Consider the following 19,087-nt stretch of genomic DNA (forward strand, 5'->3'; position numbering starts at 1 on the left):
TGGTATCGAGAATTGCACATAACCATCGAAAAAGGTGACACGATTTCATATATTTAAAGTGTAAATCTTAGGATCATGTAAAATGTACAAACTATAATCCTTAATGACAACGTGTTATTCTTTTATACATATATGCATAAGTACATATTGACTTTTCAAAAACTGCCAAATAACGTTATTTCATTTTATAAATAAATGTTAAAACTAAACTTCATATTTTTTATTACACTGTTCAACACTCGTAAATTGATGTGAAGATGATTGGAACACTTATTGTCGAATACTTGGAAAAGTAATATTTTTTTTGTATGCCACAAAATACTCTATTTTCTCACATTGTAACGTAGGAAGTAAGTAATACTCAGAAGTTTCTGTTATCGTTCAAAGTGGCGATAATCCAAAAATGTGCCGATATTTAAAACATCATACGAAAAATGGAAAGAAAATCTGGACGATTTAGACGCAGAAACTAAAGAAACAAACACTTTAAATACGCACTTTTGACTTAGAACAGTAGCGTTGCTCGCTAGAGAGAAAACGTATGAGATTATTGACGAAATGAAATCACAGGAAAAGAATCGTTCGTGAGATCAACACCGGTGACGGGGGAACGGTCACTGGTCTGACCACGTGGACGGAGATTCACGTGCTTCGAAATGTTCCTGTCAGTACTAATTATTTTCTATCTATAGGTCACGCCTTATCTTATTTTTGGTTACAGATTAAAAGGAAACTGTAGAAGAAACCGTTGAACATATTAAAGAGATCTAGGTCTTTAATTTCAAAGAAAGCCAAGCGAACGGCTTGTAACTACAAGTCTCAAAAGAGTAACATAAATCTAATGCTGTGCCATTTACAGAGGCGATTAAAGGGTTAAAGGGTTAACGAGAATACTCGGAAAAAGATCACTCGAAGAGGAAGTATTTTCTTACAAACTACATCTAAGTAATTATTTTGCTCAATAATATAAAACTTAAGGGAAATAACAACTATTTACATAAACGAGAGCAATGCAAACCTATGAGACAAAAACTTTTGACATCGATAAATTTTGTGAAAAATAAATTATTTGCTTTTTCGTAGACACTTATCTCGCTAAGTTTACCTTTATTACATTTTAGCAATATTAAACTTTGAATAACGTGTTGAAGAATGCCTCTGTCATAGACCGGAACGTCGACTAATAAATCTTCGTTGCTGTATTGCTCTCACGGTCGTAAGGAATTATTACTTTCCTTAACGCATTGGCTCAAGTATCCTCTTACTTTCCACTTAATACACGAATGTATAAATTACAGACCCAGCTTACTGAATTATGTTTTATTGGGAACGTTACCTTGCGCAGCGTCGAGGAAAGGATTGGCGACGACGACGATCGCGGACATCGCCGTCAGCAGGCCGACAGACAGCATGGTTAAACACCCACAGGTTTTATCGGATCGCGGTTAAATCCTGATTATTCGCATCGACGCTCCAATTCCACGAGCAATTTAACGAGTAAGGCACACGACGGAGTTGACATGTCGACGGGAAGAGAACTCGCGCGAAAACGAAACGCAGTAGAGCGCGGTCCGCGAGCGACTGAGCTTTTCGTGGCACTTGCGGCCTCGAGCCTCCGTTAAGCTTTTTACTCGACCGAGTGGGTGAGAGGAAGACTGAGACGGAGCACCATGAGAGAAGGAGAAGGGTGGGAAAGACAGGGACCAAGAGATTGCGTGTGGGTGGAGGGAAAAGACGCGTGGCGCGTTGTCACGCAGTGCAACTGCTATTGTGACATCTTCGAGCTGTACCCACACGTTTCTCGGTATGCCTTTTTTCCCGTCTCTGTCTTCTTCATCCGTAGTTCCCTCTTTATCATCCCGTACAGCACGGAACATTGCAAGCATACTTTTCTGCATGATTTCAAGTGCTTGATGAAACATTTCTCGTTTGCCGCAATGTGACTATGTGCAAGTTTCTTCAACATAAATCGCCGAGATTTTTGTAGAAATGTTTCGTTAAATATTTTAGAAACAACAGTAAACATACCACAACCGGTCAAATGACTGTTTTTCAAATTTCGATTAAAATTTCTTACGTACGACGTTATCTCAGCGCCATTTAACTTCATGACTTTTCTAATGGTATACGTACAATATATTTCTCAATATTTACTTCTTTTCTTATTGTTGTCTGCCTTACCAACACGACCGGTCATCGATTTATGTTTTTACAAAAAACTGTTCAAGTATTAAATTTTGGTTAGCCTCCGATGTAAATAGTAAATATATAACAAAGATGAAAGAAGAGAATCTTCAGTTCCATTTGGGAAATTTGTTACTCTAAAATTAGTGAAAGAATAAAAATACTTATATTACTTCTAAATTGAAGAAACTATATTTTTTTACAATCAAATTGGCTATTATGTATATTCTATATTATGAAGTACATATTTCTTTAAAAATTGGTCATGGTAAAAATAGGTACACTCCCAGCCAAAAAGATAGCATATGTGCACACTATCTTTAATTTCTCACTGACACACGTACAATTTTGGGTTTATAACGCATAATACAGTAAACTTACGAGCTCAGAACATGCGGATCGCTGTAAAGATGTCGCGGCATCACGGCATTTTGTTTACAAAACAGAAACAATGTTATATACCAAGGATGAAATGATAGCACACTTATAAAATAATAAACATTTATTTAATTTATTATCAATCTATATAGTTATTCATTAATTGTTTAATAAAGAGTACATCCTCCTTTATTTTCTATAATTTCAATCATTCTATTGTGTAACGACTTATGTAATTTTTGAATATTTTCTTGATTTAAATTGCTCCATTCCGCGACAATAGCTTCTTTTAGTTCGTGGACATTCTCGTATTGTTTCCCATGTTTGTAAACTGTTTGACTGAGTTGACTCCAACAATTTTCGATGATATTAATATCCGGTAAGCGCGCAGGCCATGATAAAACAGGTATCTTTTCTTTTTCAAAATAGGTTTTTACAAGTTTTACAGTATGTACCGCTGCATTACCATGCTGATATATGAACCCAGACCCAGATATGCGTAGAGCATGCTTTGTAATTTGTTGCTTTATCAAATCCAAATAATATTTACTGTTCATTTTTCCATGAATAAATTTTATTTCCGTCTTACCGAAGTAACCGATTGCCGCCCACACCATTACTCCACCACCGCCCATTGCTCGCCGAATTTTTGACAATTTTTCTTTTCTTAGATCGTGGAAATAATAGTTTAAACCATCAGGTCCATCTAAATTAAATTTTTTCTCGTCGGAAAATATCACTTTTCGCCACTTCTTCTTCCTGTGTATTCGATCTTTGGCAAGTTGTAAACGTTCTTGTTTGTGCCGTGGAGTTAATGCAGGTTTCTTTTTTATTTTTAGTCTTTTAATGTGCTTGCATGATTTTAATACACGACGAACACTTGAAATATTTGCATTCACGCCAGCCTTTTGCATGATTTGTTTTGTTGTACACTGGGTATTGAAAGCTATACGCAAAACAGTTCGTTTATCCCGTTGTGACAACGATGATGGTCTTCCACTACTCTTCTTTTTACCATAATTTTCCACGTCTTTAAGTAAATTATGGATTACCTTTCGACTTCTACTAGTTATTTCGAAATTTTGGATACTGATAAATTTTGCCTTTTCAGTTCAAGAATATGCTTTATTTCTGATATCGTTAATTTTTTTCTCCGTCCCATTCTTGTAAATTACTAGGCAATACTTTCGCGTCTTGAATACCTAAGAGATCGCGAAATACTGAGCAGTTTATAAACATGTAGACGGAGTGTGCTATCATTTCGTTCCTAGAATACAACACTGTTTCTGTTTTATAAACAAAACGCCGTGATGCCGAGACCATTTTGCAGCGATCCGCATGTTCTGAGCTCATAAGCTTACTATATTATGCGTTACAAACCCAAAATTGTACGTGTGTCAGTGAGAAATTAAAGATAGCACGCATGTGCTATCTTTTTGGCTGGGAGTTTAGGTATACATGAAGTGTCGGTAAGTTTAGTATTAAGGGGGGATTTTCATGTAGCTGATTCAAAAAATTGATTTCTCGTTATGTAAACTAAAAATATAGCATCCCAAAAGTAAGCTACCAACAATTTTATGGAAATTCAAAATTATCGAATTCGCAAAAATTACAGAATTATGAGCTATTTTGTAAGCCATGTTAAAGCGTGACACGACATATAGTAGGTATATCTTGCAATTTTATTAAAATTTTTAAACATGTTTTTCTCCAAACCACATTCTTCGAATTGGAGTCTAGAATAGTTAAAGAAATAATTAACCGATCAATTCTAAATTGATAGCTTATTTTATGCGTTATACATGCAGAGTGTTCGGCCACCCCTGGGAAAAATTTGATAGGAGATTCTAGAGGTCAAAATAGGACGAAAATCAAGAATACCAATTTGTTGATGGAGACTTCGTTAAAAAGTTATTAACGTTTAAAGTTCCGCTCGTAATGAATTTTTTTCTCGAGAATGCGCAGGATTTCGGGAGTATGTCTATTGACCAAAAATGATTATAATTGACCCCTGCAACCGAAAATAATTTTTTTAGAACAATTTGAAATTTTTTAATTTTGTCGAAAAATTTCACACCTTCTCGACTTTTTTTCTAGAAAGTGGGTACGATTTCGTGTGTATATCTATTGACCAAAAATGATAATAATTGACCCCCGCAACCGAAAATAATTTTTTTAGAACGATTTGAAAAAATTGTTTTTTGCCGAAAAATTTCAGCACCTACCCCCTGTCGATTTTTCTTAAAAATTCGTTTTCGATTTTTAATAATTTTGTTTGACGCCCTACAAAAAAGTTGTCTAATACTTTTTTGTAGGTACCCATGAGCTCTACTTCAGAAAAAAGTTACATTGAAATATATTCACTATTGTAGGAGTTATGGCTGTTTGAAAATGGGACCATTTTTATGGGGTTTTTCTAACATTACAGGGCCAAGGAACAACCTTTCGAATAGTTTTGCGATTTGTACATATTCTCCGCCAAAAGACGCGTAATTTGCTTTTTTAAACATTAAAATCGTCCGATGCGTTCAGGAGTTATGATGTTTTAAAGATTTGCATGAAATTTCGGGGAACCATTTTTGGCCTCAAATTAGATTTTTGGTAAGAAATTTTTTTCTCGAAAATGCGTAGGATTTCGGGGGTATGTGTAATGATCAAAAGTGATTGTAATCGACCTCTGCAACCGAAAATAATTTTTTCAGAATAATTTGAAATTTTTTAATTTAATTTTTTAATAACTTTTTAACAAAGCCTCAGTGAAGAAATTGATATTCTTGATTTTCTTCTTATTTTGGCCTCTAGAATCTTCCATTAAAATTTTTCCCAGGCGTGGCCGAACAGCCTGTATATTTATACATTTTTCAAACTATTTATTTGTAAGGTCGTTGCCCCGTGATTTCGACGAACCATAGATCTTAAGTGCGTGTCTGTGTTATCGATAAAAATGCATGTGTGCGTGAGGAAATCGGTAAAAAGTGAACGAGCGAGTTCTTTATGTATATTACATGTTATCTTTTGTTATATATTATTAAATGCTCTTGTTTAAAAAAAACATCCCTATTCACTGAAAATCCCTACATATTTTCATATCTTATACGATTTTGAAAATGATCTAAATGAAGGAGTTGAAAGCCTTTAAAATATTTGTTTGTTGTGACCAACAATTCTAATAAACTATACTATTATATGTCAGAATTGTTACCCAGAAAAAGCGATGTGGATGTACTAAATAATTTATTTGGAGATTAAATAAACTGTTCACTGAACTAAAGCGAGTATTTGGTCGTACGAATTATAATTAGAGTATTCTAACAGCCCTAATTATTAGCTAACTGTAAAAATTCATTCACTGATTTTTTGGACAATGATCAGAGCACAACGAGACACTCTGAAATTCATATGTCTGAAGAAATTACGTTCCACTTGATTGACACATGGGTTAGGGAGCAACATTCCCGTATTGGGGAAACTGATAACCCGCGTTTGTACTTCCTTTGATAGCGTTTCGATGTTGGAAGTAATGAAAACTGAAAATGGAGTATTCTCAGAAGATTTAAAGTTTTCGATCCTGCTAGAATCGATTTCGTTTTGCTTGTTGGATTTTTGGGCCAGGTATGACCCCATATACTTAAATTAATTTGAACATTAAGTCAATACTTGTAAAATATTCGATCTATTTAATGTAAAAGACATATAAGATATTTTTCAAAGGTGATTAGAAATTCTGTATACGTACAATACTGATTAAACTGTAAGGAAAATAACAAATTGGAGATTGAAATTTTTAAGAAAAAAACATACAATTCAGATGATTAATATAATAATTGTAACAATATATTGGTACTATAAAAATATAGAAAAATATATCTTTGTGATAACGAAATATTATACACGTATAATGATAAAGTTGATAAAATATTTCTTAATTCTACTTATATAAGAATAGTAAATATTTCTAAATAAGGAAAAACTTCGAGTAGAAATATCTAACAAATCTTGCATTTTAAGACAGTTTAAAAGTAGAAGTAAAATTTGAAGAAAAGTTCATGTAAGAAATATAAATATTCAAGATCGTTATTATTAATTTTCATTTTGTCTCTTTTGAGTAATACGTTGTTTTAAGATGCTTGTTCGTCTTTAAATACATTTTAACATTAATTACTTAATTTTGTTCGTATATATTGATTTGTAAAATAAAATAAAAAACGTAAACTATTTTTCTGTCGCTATAAAAACCATTTTAATTTTGTCCTTTATTTTCTTCAAAAAAATATGATTACTGTAGTGGTAACTTACGTTGATTAAGTATTCTTTATTCACTTCAACGGATACTACAAATATGTCAACTTTTGAACTACCACTTAAAAATATCATTTACAACACTTTTAAGGCCTAATACATGGTATCATTAGGAATGTAGCAATGCATTCTACGCACGATAAAAAGATATCCCGTGCTTTTTCAGCGCCTAGATATATGTAACTCTCCGTACAAGATGAGCAGATCAGGTTGCTTTAGCGTAGGCGTGAAAGCTAATCGAATTTGCGAAACGCGATATCCAGCATCGACGAAACAAGAATGAGAAATCTAAAGTTACGCGGCACTCCAGTTTCAGGACTTCTCTAGAAATTTTGATTCGGTGTCTGGGAACGCTGTGACGTGTCCTCGCCATTGCTATTGTCAATCGGCTCGATGAACATGTAATTTATTAATTTATTCCGTCGATAAATCTTCCTCAGTTCGCACGTACGTTACGCATGATACTTAAGTCTCTGTCTGCCTCTGCATCATTATCCACTTTCTTCCTCTCGTTCGTTTTTTTAGAGTAGCCTTGTTATTTCGTTGTAGATACGTACAATCGGTACCATCGATCGTCCTTCGCGACAACGATTTCGCCGTCGATAATCACATAACGCAAAACGTTGTGTAATTATTACCCCAAAGACGATTCCCGAAGTCTCGAAGGGAAAATGCGAAAGTATATCGAGAAAATTTGTCGAGTTGTTAAAGCAGAGAACAACTAAGGATGGAACCAGTTTCCAATTAAATTGGAAACGTCGATAAATATGTTTAGAGTTCCTGTAAATATACAGGGTGTTCGACCAACCCGTAAAGAATTTTAATGGGAGATTCTAGAGGCCAAAATAAAACCAAAGTCAAGAATACTAATTTGTTGATGGAGGTTTGGTTAAAAATTTATTAACGTTTAAAGTTCCGCCCATACTGAATTTTTTTCTAGAAAGTGGGTAGGATTTCGAGGTTATGTTTAATGACCAAAACTGATTGAAATTGACTCCCGCAACTGAAAATAATTTTTCCAGAACGATTTGAAATTTTTTTTTTCACCGAAAAATTTAGACACCTGCCGATTTTTCTTAAAAATTCGTTCTTCATTTTTAATAAATTTGTTTGACGCTCTACAGAAAAGTTGTCTAATACTTTTTTGTAGATATCCATGGGTTCTGCTTCAGAACAAAATTTCAATGAGATACCTTTACTATTGTAGGAGTTATGGCCGTTTGAAAATTGGTCCAGTTTTAGGGAGTTTTTCTCACTGTACGGTGTCAAAAAATAACTTTTTCAATATTATTAGAATTTCTACATATCCTCCATTAAAAAACGCGTTGTTTGGATTTTGAAAAATTAAAATCTTCCAATCCGTTCAGGAGTTATGACATTTTAAAAATTCGCATGAAATTTCAGAGAAGCATTTTTGGCCTCACGCGTACATGCGGAACTTTAAACGTTAATAACTTTTTAACCAAGCCTCCATCAACAAATTGGTATTCTTGATTTTCGTCTTATTTTGCCCTCTAGAATCCCCCATTAAAATTTTTCCCAGGGCTGGCCGAACACCCTGTATATCCTTAAGACGAAACGTAAGAAAGACTCTAATTATTGTTATCTTGATTAAAATTTAAGTTAATTAATAGTTATCTCGCATTTTTTAAATATGTATGTATGTCATTAAGAAAACGTAGTACTAATTAATTTATACTTCTCCTATGTTTTATTACTAACAACAGAATCTAACCTTAACAAGTGTTCGTAAATATATGTCCGCCACTGTATATTATTATTAACATAACACAGAACACTTGATGACTAGCCTGCAAAATTTACGAGTGATGACATTACCTTGCGACTACTATAATCCGATCGTAGCACTTTTGACATTAACGTAGACTCGTTGACTATAGGAATAATTTACGCTTTTATAATCGCCCTCTGGAGATACTATCGCGTCTAATAAATTACTATTTCAATTTGCACCTAGATTATAACGATTAAATTCGTCAGGTCCTCTCAAATGTATCAGAAATCGCAGCCACGTTGCTTTCTAACGCGACAAGATCGTGCTCAGAAACAGTTTTACAACGAGGACTTCGCTCGACCCGGCTTAACTCATTTAAGTAGTCGCAATGGTTATTAATTATCCGGAGGAGGGCATCGTTTAAACGGACAGCGACGTCTGCTCTCTGACGATCAGAGTTTTAGCAACACGTAGTACAATGTTCCCGCTTTAAATATGCATTATTCTGGACCGAAGAATCACATTTCACATGAAGGGATAAAGTTCTTTGTATTTTACTGCTCGTTTCAAACGTAAAAAGAAATAGATGCATGTCAAACAATGACATGATACTAGAGGAGGTTTAAGTCATCAGTTTGTTGTCTTCAAAATTATTTAAAAAATACAGGTTCTCAAAGTTGGCAATTTTCATCGATTTTTACGAAATTTTTACTTAATTTTTACTTAATTTTGTGCATGTATATTGATTTGTAAAATAAAATAAAAAACGTAAATTATTTTTCTGTCATTATAGAAACTATTTCAATTTTGTCCTTTATGTTCTTCAAAAAAATATGGTTACTGTAGTAATAAACTATCTTCATAAAAGAATTTTTATCTTCGTAATCATGCAAGATACGACATTTTAATTTTGTTAGTTTTAATCGTAAAGGAGTACTCTTTTTAATTAATTTTTTCTTTTATTCGTGAAGTCATTTTTCCAATACAAAAGTCTCGAAAATATTTTTATTTAGCAAATTCGATCTTCAGGTCAAGACCCAAGGAATTTGAAAAAAATATCTTCATATTCTGTCTTCTGTCCTCGTTCGACTGCACTTTTTAAATTAACCGACTCTCTAAAATTGCGGTCAGGGCAAGGCGAAAGATGCCATGATGTTTAGTGATTCAGGTAGACCAACTTTCTCATTCAGAAACTGTTGTTTGCAGTATTGAAAAAGTTCTTATAAATTTTCTAAAGTTAGTCTTTCATAAGGAAAATTAAATTTTTTCTTGCCCGGCATTATTTTAGTAGTGACATCATCGCGGAAAAATGTTCTCATTAAATTTTTATGAACAAAAAAAAATTAATTAAAAAAGGTAGTCCTTTACGATTAAAACTAAAGAAATTTATAGATAAAAATAGATACAAATTCTTTTGGAAAGGTAGTTTTCATAAAAATCGGTGAAAACTGCCAACTTTGAGGGTCTGCATTTTTTTAAACAATTTCAAAAACAGCAAATGATGACGTAAACCTTCCTTAGTACGATATAAGTTGTAGCATATTTCAATTAGAACGAAATTTCTGACAGCGGATACAAAAGTAATCAATTTGACGTGGAATGTCTCATTCTTGTTTAGTTTCATATTTATCGTTGACTAGAAATAAATTCATAACATGATGTGCACACAAGGACGATTCAGAGGGTGTTTCTACCGCTTCTTCCTTTGCATTTGAATGGTCGTGCAAAAAATAAACATATAGCAACCTTGCTGCAAAAGTGACACAACTCAAAAAAGAAGACTTCGTGAATCATAATTATAAAGTAATCGACATACAGGGTGTCCAGCCACCCCTGAGAAAAATTTTAATGGGGGATTCTAAAGGCCAAAATAAGACGAAAATCAAGAATACCAATTTGTTGATGGAGGCTTTGTTAAAAAGTTATTAACGTTTTAAGTTCTGCCCGTACTGAATTTTTTTCTCGAAACTGGGTAGGATTTCGGGGGTAGGTCTATTCACCAAAAATTATTGTAATTGACCCCTGCAACTAAAAATAATTTTTCCACATCGATTTGAAATTTTTTAATTTTGTCGAAAAATTTCACACCTCGATTTTTTTTTCTAGGAAATGAGTAGGACTTCGGGGATATGACCGTTCACTAAAAATGATTGTAATTGACCCCTGCAATCGAAAATAATTTTTCCAGAACGATTTGAAATTTTTTTTTTTCATCGAAAAATCTAGGCACCTACCCCTGTCGATTTTTTTTTAAAATTCGTTTTTCATTTTTAGTAATTTTGTTTGACGCCCTACAGAAAAGTTGTCTAATACTTTTTTGTAGGTACCCATGAGCTCTACTTTAGAAAAAAGTTTCATTGAAATATATTCACAATTGTAAGAGTTATGGCTGTTTGAAAATTGGACCATTTTTATGGGGTTTTTCTCATTTTACGGGGTCAAAGAACAACTTATCGAATATTTTTGGAATTTCTACATATTCAACATCAAAATACGCGTCGTTTGTCTTCTTAAACATTAAAATCGTCCAATCCGTTCAGGAGTTATGGTGTTTTAAAGATACGCATGAAATTTCGGGGAACGGTTTCTGGCCTGAAATTAGATTTTCGATAAGGAATTTTTTTCTCTAAAATGCGTTGGATTTCGGGGGTATGTGTAATGACCAAAAATGATTGTAATCGACTCTTGCAACCGAAAATAATTTTTTTAGATCGATTTGAACATTTTTTTTTTGTCAAGAAATTTCAACACCTACTTGATTTTTTTTCTCGAAAGTGGGTAGGATTTCAGGGATATGTCTATTCACCAAAAATGCTTATAATTGACCCCTGAAACCAAAAATAATTTTTCCAGAACTATTTGAAATTTTTGAATTTAATTGTTAATAACTTTTTAACGAAGCCTCCATCAATAAATTGGTACTCTTTATTTTCGTCTTATTTTGGCCTCTAGAATCCCCCATTAAAATTTTTCCCAGGTGTGGCCGAACACCCTGTACATTATAGTCGTGATTCGCAAGCTACTCTCTTTTGAGTTGTACTTTCACTTCTGTAGCAGTTGTTAGAGTGTTTATCAGATATCATTTAAGAAATTTACATGTAACGCAGTTCTTAGAAAAATATTTGACACCTACTTTTTTTATATGCTACAATGCAAAGCTAAAAGGTGAAAACACAAAATTAGGAATGAAAAACACATTATCCCCGATATTTTGCAAAATATCGATTTGATTAAATAACATTAAAAACTAATAATTCTGTCTACTTTCTTTTACAACTTATTGTTTCCAATCTTTATAAATTTGTAAATATAGACCAATATGGAAAATGCGTATATTTATTTTTAGTTTGATACTTTCAATAAATATTACTATTCACGATATTAATTCAAAACGGTGGGTCTTGCAAGAAAACCAAAAGGTGAAAGTAGATAAATTCATAACACTTACAAAGTATTTGAGAAAAACAGGTACGCAATACAATGTTTATAGTTTTGTACGTTACATAAGAAATAAATGAAATATCAGGTAAACAGTGGGGAACTTCTGGAATCGTGATTGGACGATCATTGCTGCCGTTTTTACTAGAAATCAAACATAAAAGAAATCTCTTCAGTTCGATAATTGCATTTTGATATAGAAACATAGATAGAAGCTACAGAGTAAAGATAAAGAGATAATTATTATTTCTCTGTGTAATAAAGAATATTCACTGCGAAAAATTGCGGAAGAATGCTAAGTTAGTCATACAATAGTTGCAAAAAGGTGTCAAATGAATAGGTGTGCGGCAACATCGGTTAAAAATAGAAGACTATAATTAATTTCTAATCAAGGAGCATATGAAATTGCACAAATCATTCGTTCAAAGACTTTGAAAACTGTGAAATAAGTTTAAATAAAAAAATGAGTTTGAAAGACAAAGAGAAGAAACGGAAACCAGCTCTTTCGAATAAATATATTAACTTAATGAAATGATTCTTAAATTTTGATAAAAAAATGAACCATAGATGACTGGAAATGAGTTATATGCTCTGATGAGGACAAAATCAATCGGTTTGGTGCGCTCATATCCGATAAATTACCGAAGTCTTTTTTCTTTTTTCGATTCATTTTTTCATATAAAATCGCCATATTGCTGCTTGTACCACTAGTTGCTGGACACCCTGTATATTGAGAAATGTTGCAAAAACTACGTATTTCGCAACTGCGTGGATGGAATCAGCGGTTACCAGTAAACAGACATGACTTTCTACTTTTGTTCCACAAATAGTACTGAATCTCTGAAAGGAAATCAGTTTAGGCAGCTATACCGGAATATGACATTGCCGAATACGATTTACATGTATAATAGAAACTCTGAAATTGCAATGATTCGATGCAAGTAATTATAGGTTAATTGTCAGACCGTGTAAGACTAGTTCCACAAACTTTCCACGTTAAATACAGTTAGTCACGAAAGTCTTCGTACACCCCCTAAAATGATCGTTTGATTACAAATATTGTGTCGCTTTTCTTCCATATTTTGCCTCTTTCATCCACTCCAAAAATATTATACATACTTTCGTCAGTGAATAATACTCTTTCCCAAAATTGTATATTCTCGTTTTCACGTTTTTTTGCGAATTCAATTTTTTTAGAACGGTTGATGTCACTGACTAACAAGGAACATCGCGAACGGTCTGGATTCGATTTTGATGAAACTTCGTACACTCATAAAGCAGCCAAAAATAATCGACACGTAATTTTTTTAGCTGCGGTAACTCGAGTTTAAGGGGTGAAACCACCCCTTGAAATTTTGGCTCGAAACGGCTATCTCGAAAACGGAAAGACATACGAAAAAATTGTAAATGGGCGAGGTTAATGGTTTCTTATGTAAAATAATATGGTGTTAAAAAATTTAACAAAATACAATTTGTTTATAACAAAAAAAATTTTTTAACTTAATTTTTCATTTTATTGAAATTTTCATAATGACAAAAAATGACGAGCATTTTATTCCAAATCCATTGGTATGTAATATTTTAAAATTGCTTCCTACAGTTTTGCAGATTTTGATGATTTACGTTTTGCGCGCACATCCACTATGTTAGCAGCCGTTCTAACTTTGATTTTAATGAAGCATTGTAAGGCTTGCACTAAATTATACAGTAACAAGTAACAAGTAACAATAATAGTGACAAGTTTCTTAACAGCAATGAAAAGATTAATTGTTTTCATTACCCAACTATGACATCATGGCAAAGGTGGAGCAATTTATAAATTATAAATACATGCAGTGTGTATAACAATTACTTTATGTAATTTCGATAATAGTGGTACTCGTCGAAAAAATGTTTGAAACATAAAGATTTCTTACACCATGCACATTTAATTATTGCCACGTCACTGTAAATATGGCATCTTGGTTCATTTTCAACAGAATAGCAGTACTCAACAGGATTCTGGAATGCATTTGATTTTTCATCTATACAGGGTATTCGGCCACCCCTGGGAAAAATTTTAATTGGAGATTCTAGAGGCCAAAATAAGACGGAAATCAAGAATACTAATTTGTTGATGGTGGGTTCGTTAAAAAGTTAACAAAATTAAATTAAAAAATTTCAAATCATTCTGGAAAAATTATTTTTGGTTGCGGGGCTCAATTACAATCATTTTTGGTGGATACACATACACCCGAAATCCTACCCACTTTCGAGAAAAAAATTCGAGTAGGTAGTGAAATTTTTAGATGAAATTAAAAAATTTCAAATCATACTAAAAAAATTATATGTAGTCACAGAGGTCAATTACAAGCATTTTTAGTGAATAAACATACCCCGAAATCCTACGCACTTTCAAGAAAAAAATTCTTTATCGAAAATCTAATCTGAGGCCAGAAATGCTTCCCTGAAATTTCATGCATATCTTCAAAACGTCATAACTTCTGAACGGGTTGAAGGATTTTAATGTTTAAAAAAGGAATCGACGCGTATTTTAGTAGAGAATAGGTAGAAATTCTAAAAATATTGGAAAAGTTGCTCCTTGATCCCGTAAAATGTGAAAAACCCCATAAAAGTGGTCCAATTTTTAAACGGCCATAACTCCTACAATAGTAAAGATATCTCACTGAAATTTTTTTCTGAAGCAGAGCCCATGGGCACCTACAAAAAAGTATTAGACCATTTTTCTGTAGAGTGTCAAACAAAATTATTGAAAACTGAAAACGGATTTTTAAGAAAAATCGACGAGGGGTATGGTGCCTAAATTTTTCGACGGAAAAAAAAGATTTCAAATCGTTCTAGAAAAATTATTTTCGGTTGCGGGGGTCAATTACAATCATTTTTGGTGAACAGACATACCCTCAAATTCCTACCCACTTTGGAGAAAAAAATTGAAGAAAGTGTGAAATTTTTCAACAAAATTAAAAAATTTCAAATCGTTCTGGAAAAATTATTTTCGGTTGTGGGGGTCAATTACGATAATTTTTGGTGAATAGACCTACTCGCGAAATCCTACCCACTTTTTAAAAAAAAATTCAGTACGGGCGATGCTTCAAACATTAATAACTTTTTAACGAAGCCTCCATCAATAAATTAGTATTCTTGATTTTCGTCTGATTTTGGCCTCTAGAATCTCCCATTAAAGTTTTTCTCAGGGTTGACCGAAGACCCTGTATAGATGAAAAACCAAATGCATTCCAGAATCCTGTTGAGTACTGCTATTCTGTTAAAAATGAACCAAGATGCCATATGTACGGTGATGTGACAATAATTAAATGCGCATGGTGTAAGAAATCTTTATGTTTCAAACATATTTTCTACGAGTACCATTATTATCGAAACTACACAGAGTAATTGCTATACACACTGTATGTATTTATAATTTATAAATCGCTCCACCTTTGCCACGATGTCATAGGTGGGTAATAAAAACAATTAATCTTTTCATTGCTGTTAAGAAATTTGTTACTTGTTACTGTATAATTTAGTGCAAGCCTACAGTGCTTCATTAAAATCAAAGTTAGAACGGCTGTTACCATAGTGAATGTACGCGCAAGATGTAAATCATCAAAATCTGCAAAACTGTAGGAGGCAATTTTAAAATATTACAATACCAATGGATTTGGAATAAAATGCTCGTCATTTCTTGTCATTATGAAAATTTCATTAAAATGAAAAATTAAGTTAATAAATTTTTTTCTGTTATAAACAAATTGTATTTTGTAAAATTTTTTAACACCATGTTATTGTACATAAGAAACCATTAACCTCGCCCATTAACACTTTTTTCGTATGTCTTTCCGTTTTCGAGATAGCCGTTTCGAGCCAAAACTTCAAGGGGTGTTTTCACCCCTTAAACTCGAGTTACCGCAGCTAAAAGAAAATACGTGTCGACTATGTTTAGCTGCTTTATGAGTGTACGAAATTTCATCAAAATCGAAGCCGGACCGTTCGCGAAGGTTCCTTGTGAGTGTCAAAAATTGCTTTTTCACAGGCATTTGTCAAAACATATACTATTGTACTACCAGAATGGTTTTGACGAGAAACGCTACCTTCATGTCGCGGCTTAAAATTTTTCAGACGTCCCTCGTAAGTCCATTTGTCTACCGATGCAAAACGAATCGATTATCGTGGAAACGCGGAGAGGCGTTTGTCGTTGATATAAATTCGCGGGCGATTTATTTTCCGTGCATGCACGCTTCAAGTATTTGCCTCACGCACCCTTCGAGCGAGCGAAAGGTAAGAGCGAGAGAGCGAACACGCGACCACGGGGAAAGACCAAATAGTTCTGTGAACGTCGCATCCTCCGTCAATCGTCGGCTGCATGTCAATGAACTGGTATCGAACAGCGGCAGAAATTGAGGGCCACGATCGTAGAGCGCGTTCACGGCACATGCATCGCGGGAAATCGAGTTTCTTGCGGGAATCCGTCTGCATCGTGCCAAAGGAATGTCCTTTGTCAACAACGATCTGCATTAACAATGCCAGCCGTCGCCTTCCCCGTTACATTCCACCCTGGGAACTGTACGAGCCATAGTTTTCAAGTTTATTCGATTTAGAAGTTTAGCTTCACAACAATGACAATAGGTTTGCCGTCTTAACTCTTTGCGGCACAGGATTTCAGATAATAAAATGGACCCATGTTGCATAGAAATTTTATTGCGTTTTAAATTAAACAAAATTGGTATATTTGTATTAACACTAGATTTACGGAAACCGTCAATTTGACGGATGTCAGATTCCATATCTAAAATTGCAGAACGCATAAATATTATTTTTTAACAACTTATGTTGAACTTGATTGATGCAATGGCATGAACACATATTATAATTAAAAGAAAAATCATATTTTAAGGTAATCGTCAACATGAAAAGTATCAATAAATATATGTGCGATCAATACCCGTAAATCTGGTGTTAAGGAAGGTATTACATAATGTAAAATCTTAAAAATAGATAAAAAAAGATTGTCGCAATAAACCTTCCGCTTGCAACAATTGATGAACCTGTATTGGCATGTTGAATGTTGCCAACACAAGTGAATACGTTTGTAACATTTGTTAAAGATTTTACCAACTGCTTTACGTAAATAAAACGAAATATAAACCTAGGCGCATGCAGCTATTGCAATATTTCGAGGCGGGACTAAAAATGTCCCACCATGCATTACGGTGCATCAAAAAAGTGGGACACTTTCAACCCCTTAACACTCATATTTTTCGGGTTAATCAAGAATGATCAGTTTTCCTTATTGGATTTGTTTCTAAAAATGCAGTTTTTGTTAATTACAATGTTGTATCTAACGTATAATTTAAAGGAAAACAAATATTATCACCCCTTAAACCGTTGGATTAAACAAATATCGTTTTTCAAAGCAGTCAGACTGGGGCATGAACGTCAAGGTGTTAATCCCAGCGTGCCCCAAAGAGTTAAACCGAAGTTTAGATATTATAGCATGGTATTCTATAAAGACAAACTTTCGACATTTGGAGTACTTAATATCAAAATACACTGCTGAATTTCATTAAATTTTTTTATTACAGTTATTATTTTTCTTTTTTTTTTACGGAACTTCTGTAACATTCGCATAAACAATGAATTATTAACCGTTCTAAGAAAGATGCATGTTGGACAAAAGTATTCGTTTACTTACAAAAAATTATTTACTTATAAATTAATTAGAATAACAAATTTTTATAATCGATAAGTGATTCATGATGGTAAATTAATTCGTATTTATATTATTTAATAAGTTTCTGCGTTATATTATATGAAATTTCATGATAATGTAACTAAATCTTTTCTGTCTTTGAAAATGTTTAGAGAGGTATAAAGTGATTGCTTATTTTATGTGGGAGAAGAAAAAGAAGTTATATGCAGTGATGAGCATATAAATAATCCAATTTGAAACCTTTTTTTGTTTATAGAGCTGAGATATTGATAAATATTGCAAAAACTTTGTTTTAACGTAGAACAAAATAATGCACTCGAAGAAAATGATTTTGATGTGATATTACTCTATAAAAATTATTATACACACGTAACATTCTATTTGTAATACATTGCAGTAGATATGAAAATATAGTGCGACATGTAAAAGATTTTTAACGATTATTAAATAGAAAAGAAAATAACGTTTTTAGTTCTAATTCATAGAACATTATCTCAACAACGAAACAAAAACTTAATTTCTAATAATTATTCGTAATTTATCAGTTTTTTTCTTCAAAAAAGGTAATAAGCTTATGATATCTTTAATTCTAATAATTTTTAATTGAGCAGCTAAAGTTAATCCTAGTAAAAATTTATGACACATTTTGATGTTTTTCTTTTGTATAACTTTCGTCGCATATTATTTTATATTTTTTTGAAGTATGAGAAAAGCAATGAGGTTTGTAGATCACATTTTTATACATATAATTTAATTTTATATGTAGAAGTTTTAGATTTAGACATATATCATCTTTTAGCACGTTTCATCACTATAAAGTATTCTTTCTTTTCGAGTATTGGTACGAACGACATGTTGCTTATATGAAATATAATAACATAGTATCTACGAAATACTTTAACAAGATGAGAATATACAGAAAATGAAAACAGAGTATAAATGTGTATTCTTCACAGATATACAGGGTGTTCGGCCAACTCTGGGAAAAATTTTAATGGGAGATTCTAGAGGCCAAAATAAGACGAAAATCAGGAATATCAATTTCTTGTCTGAGGCTTCGTTAAAAAGTTATTAAAAAATTTCAAATTATTATGAAAAAATGATTTTTGGTTGCAAGGGTCAATTACAATAATTTTTGGTGAATAAACCTACCCCCGAAATCCTACCTACTTTCTAGAAAAAAATTCAGTACGGGCGGAACTTTAAACGTTAATAACTTTTTCGTCTTATTTTGGTCTCTAGAATCTCCAATTAAAATTTTTCCCAGGAGTGGCCTAACACTCTGGATATTACACAACGATACGTTATGTAAACAAAACTAATGCTTCATTGATTTTGAACGC

General features: G+C 32.9%; 1 protein-coding gene across 2 annotated transcripts in view; it reads right to left on the reverse strand.

Annotated features, from left to right (window-relative positions):
* Positions 1-19,087, reverse strand: part of Reck (reversion-inducing-cysteine-rich protein with kazal motifs) — a 101,536-nt gene that overhangs the window by 69,712 nt on the left and 12,737 nt on the right. The window contains exon 1 of one of the 2 annotated variants that reach the window (XM_076765687.1): positions 1,337-1,604. The exons of the other annotated variant lie outside the window; for it this stretch is intronic. Within the exon in view, the coding sequence (XP_076621802.1) occupies positions 1,337-1,412 (76 nt within the window). The 5' untranslated portion in view covers positions 1,413-1,604. Of the gene's footprint in view, positions 1-1,336; positions 1,605-19,087 lie in introns of those variants that run through there. 2 annotated transcript variants of the gene reach the window in all.

This window comes from Colletes latitarsis, chromosome 5, assembly GCF_051014445.1.
Source record: "Colletes latitarsis isolate SP2378_abdomen chromosome 5, iyColLati1, whole genome shotgun sequence".
In the NCBI taxonomy this organism is placed as follows: Eukaryota; Metazoa; Arthropoda; class Insecta; order Hymenoptera; family Colletidae; genus Colletes; species Colletes latitarsis.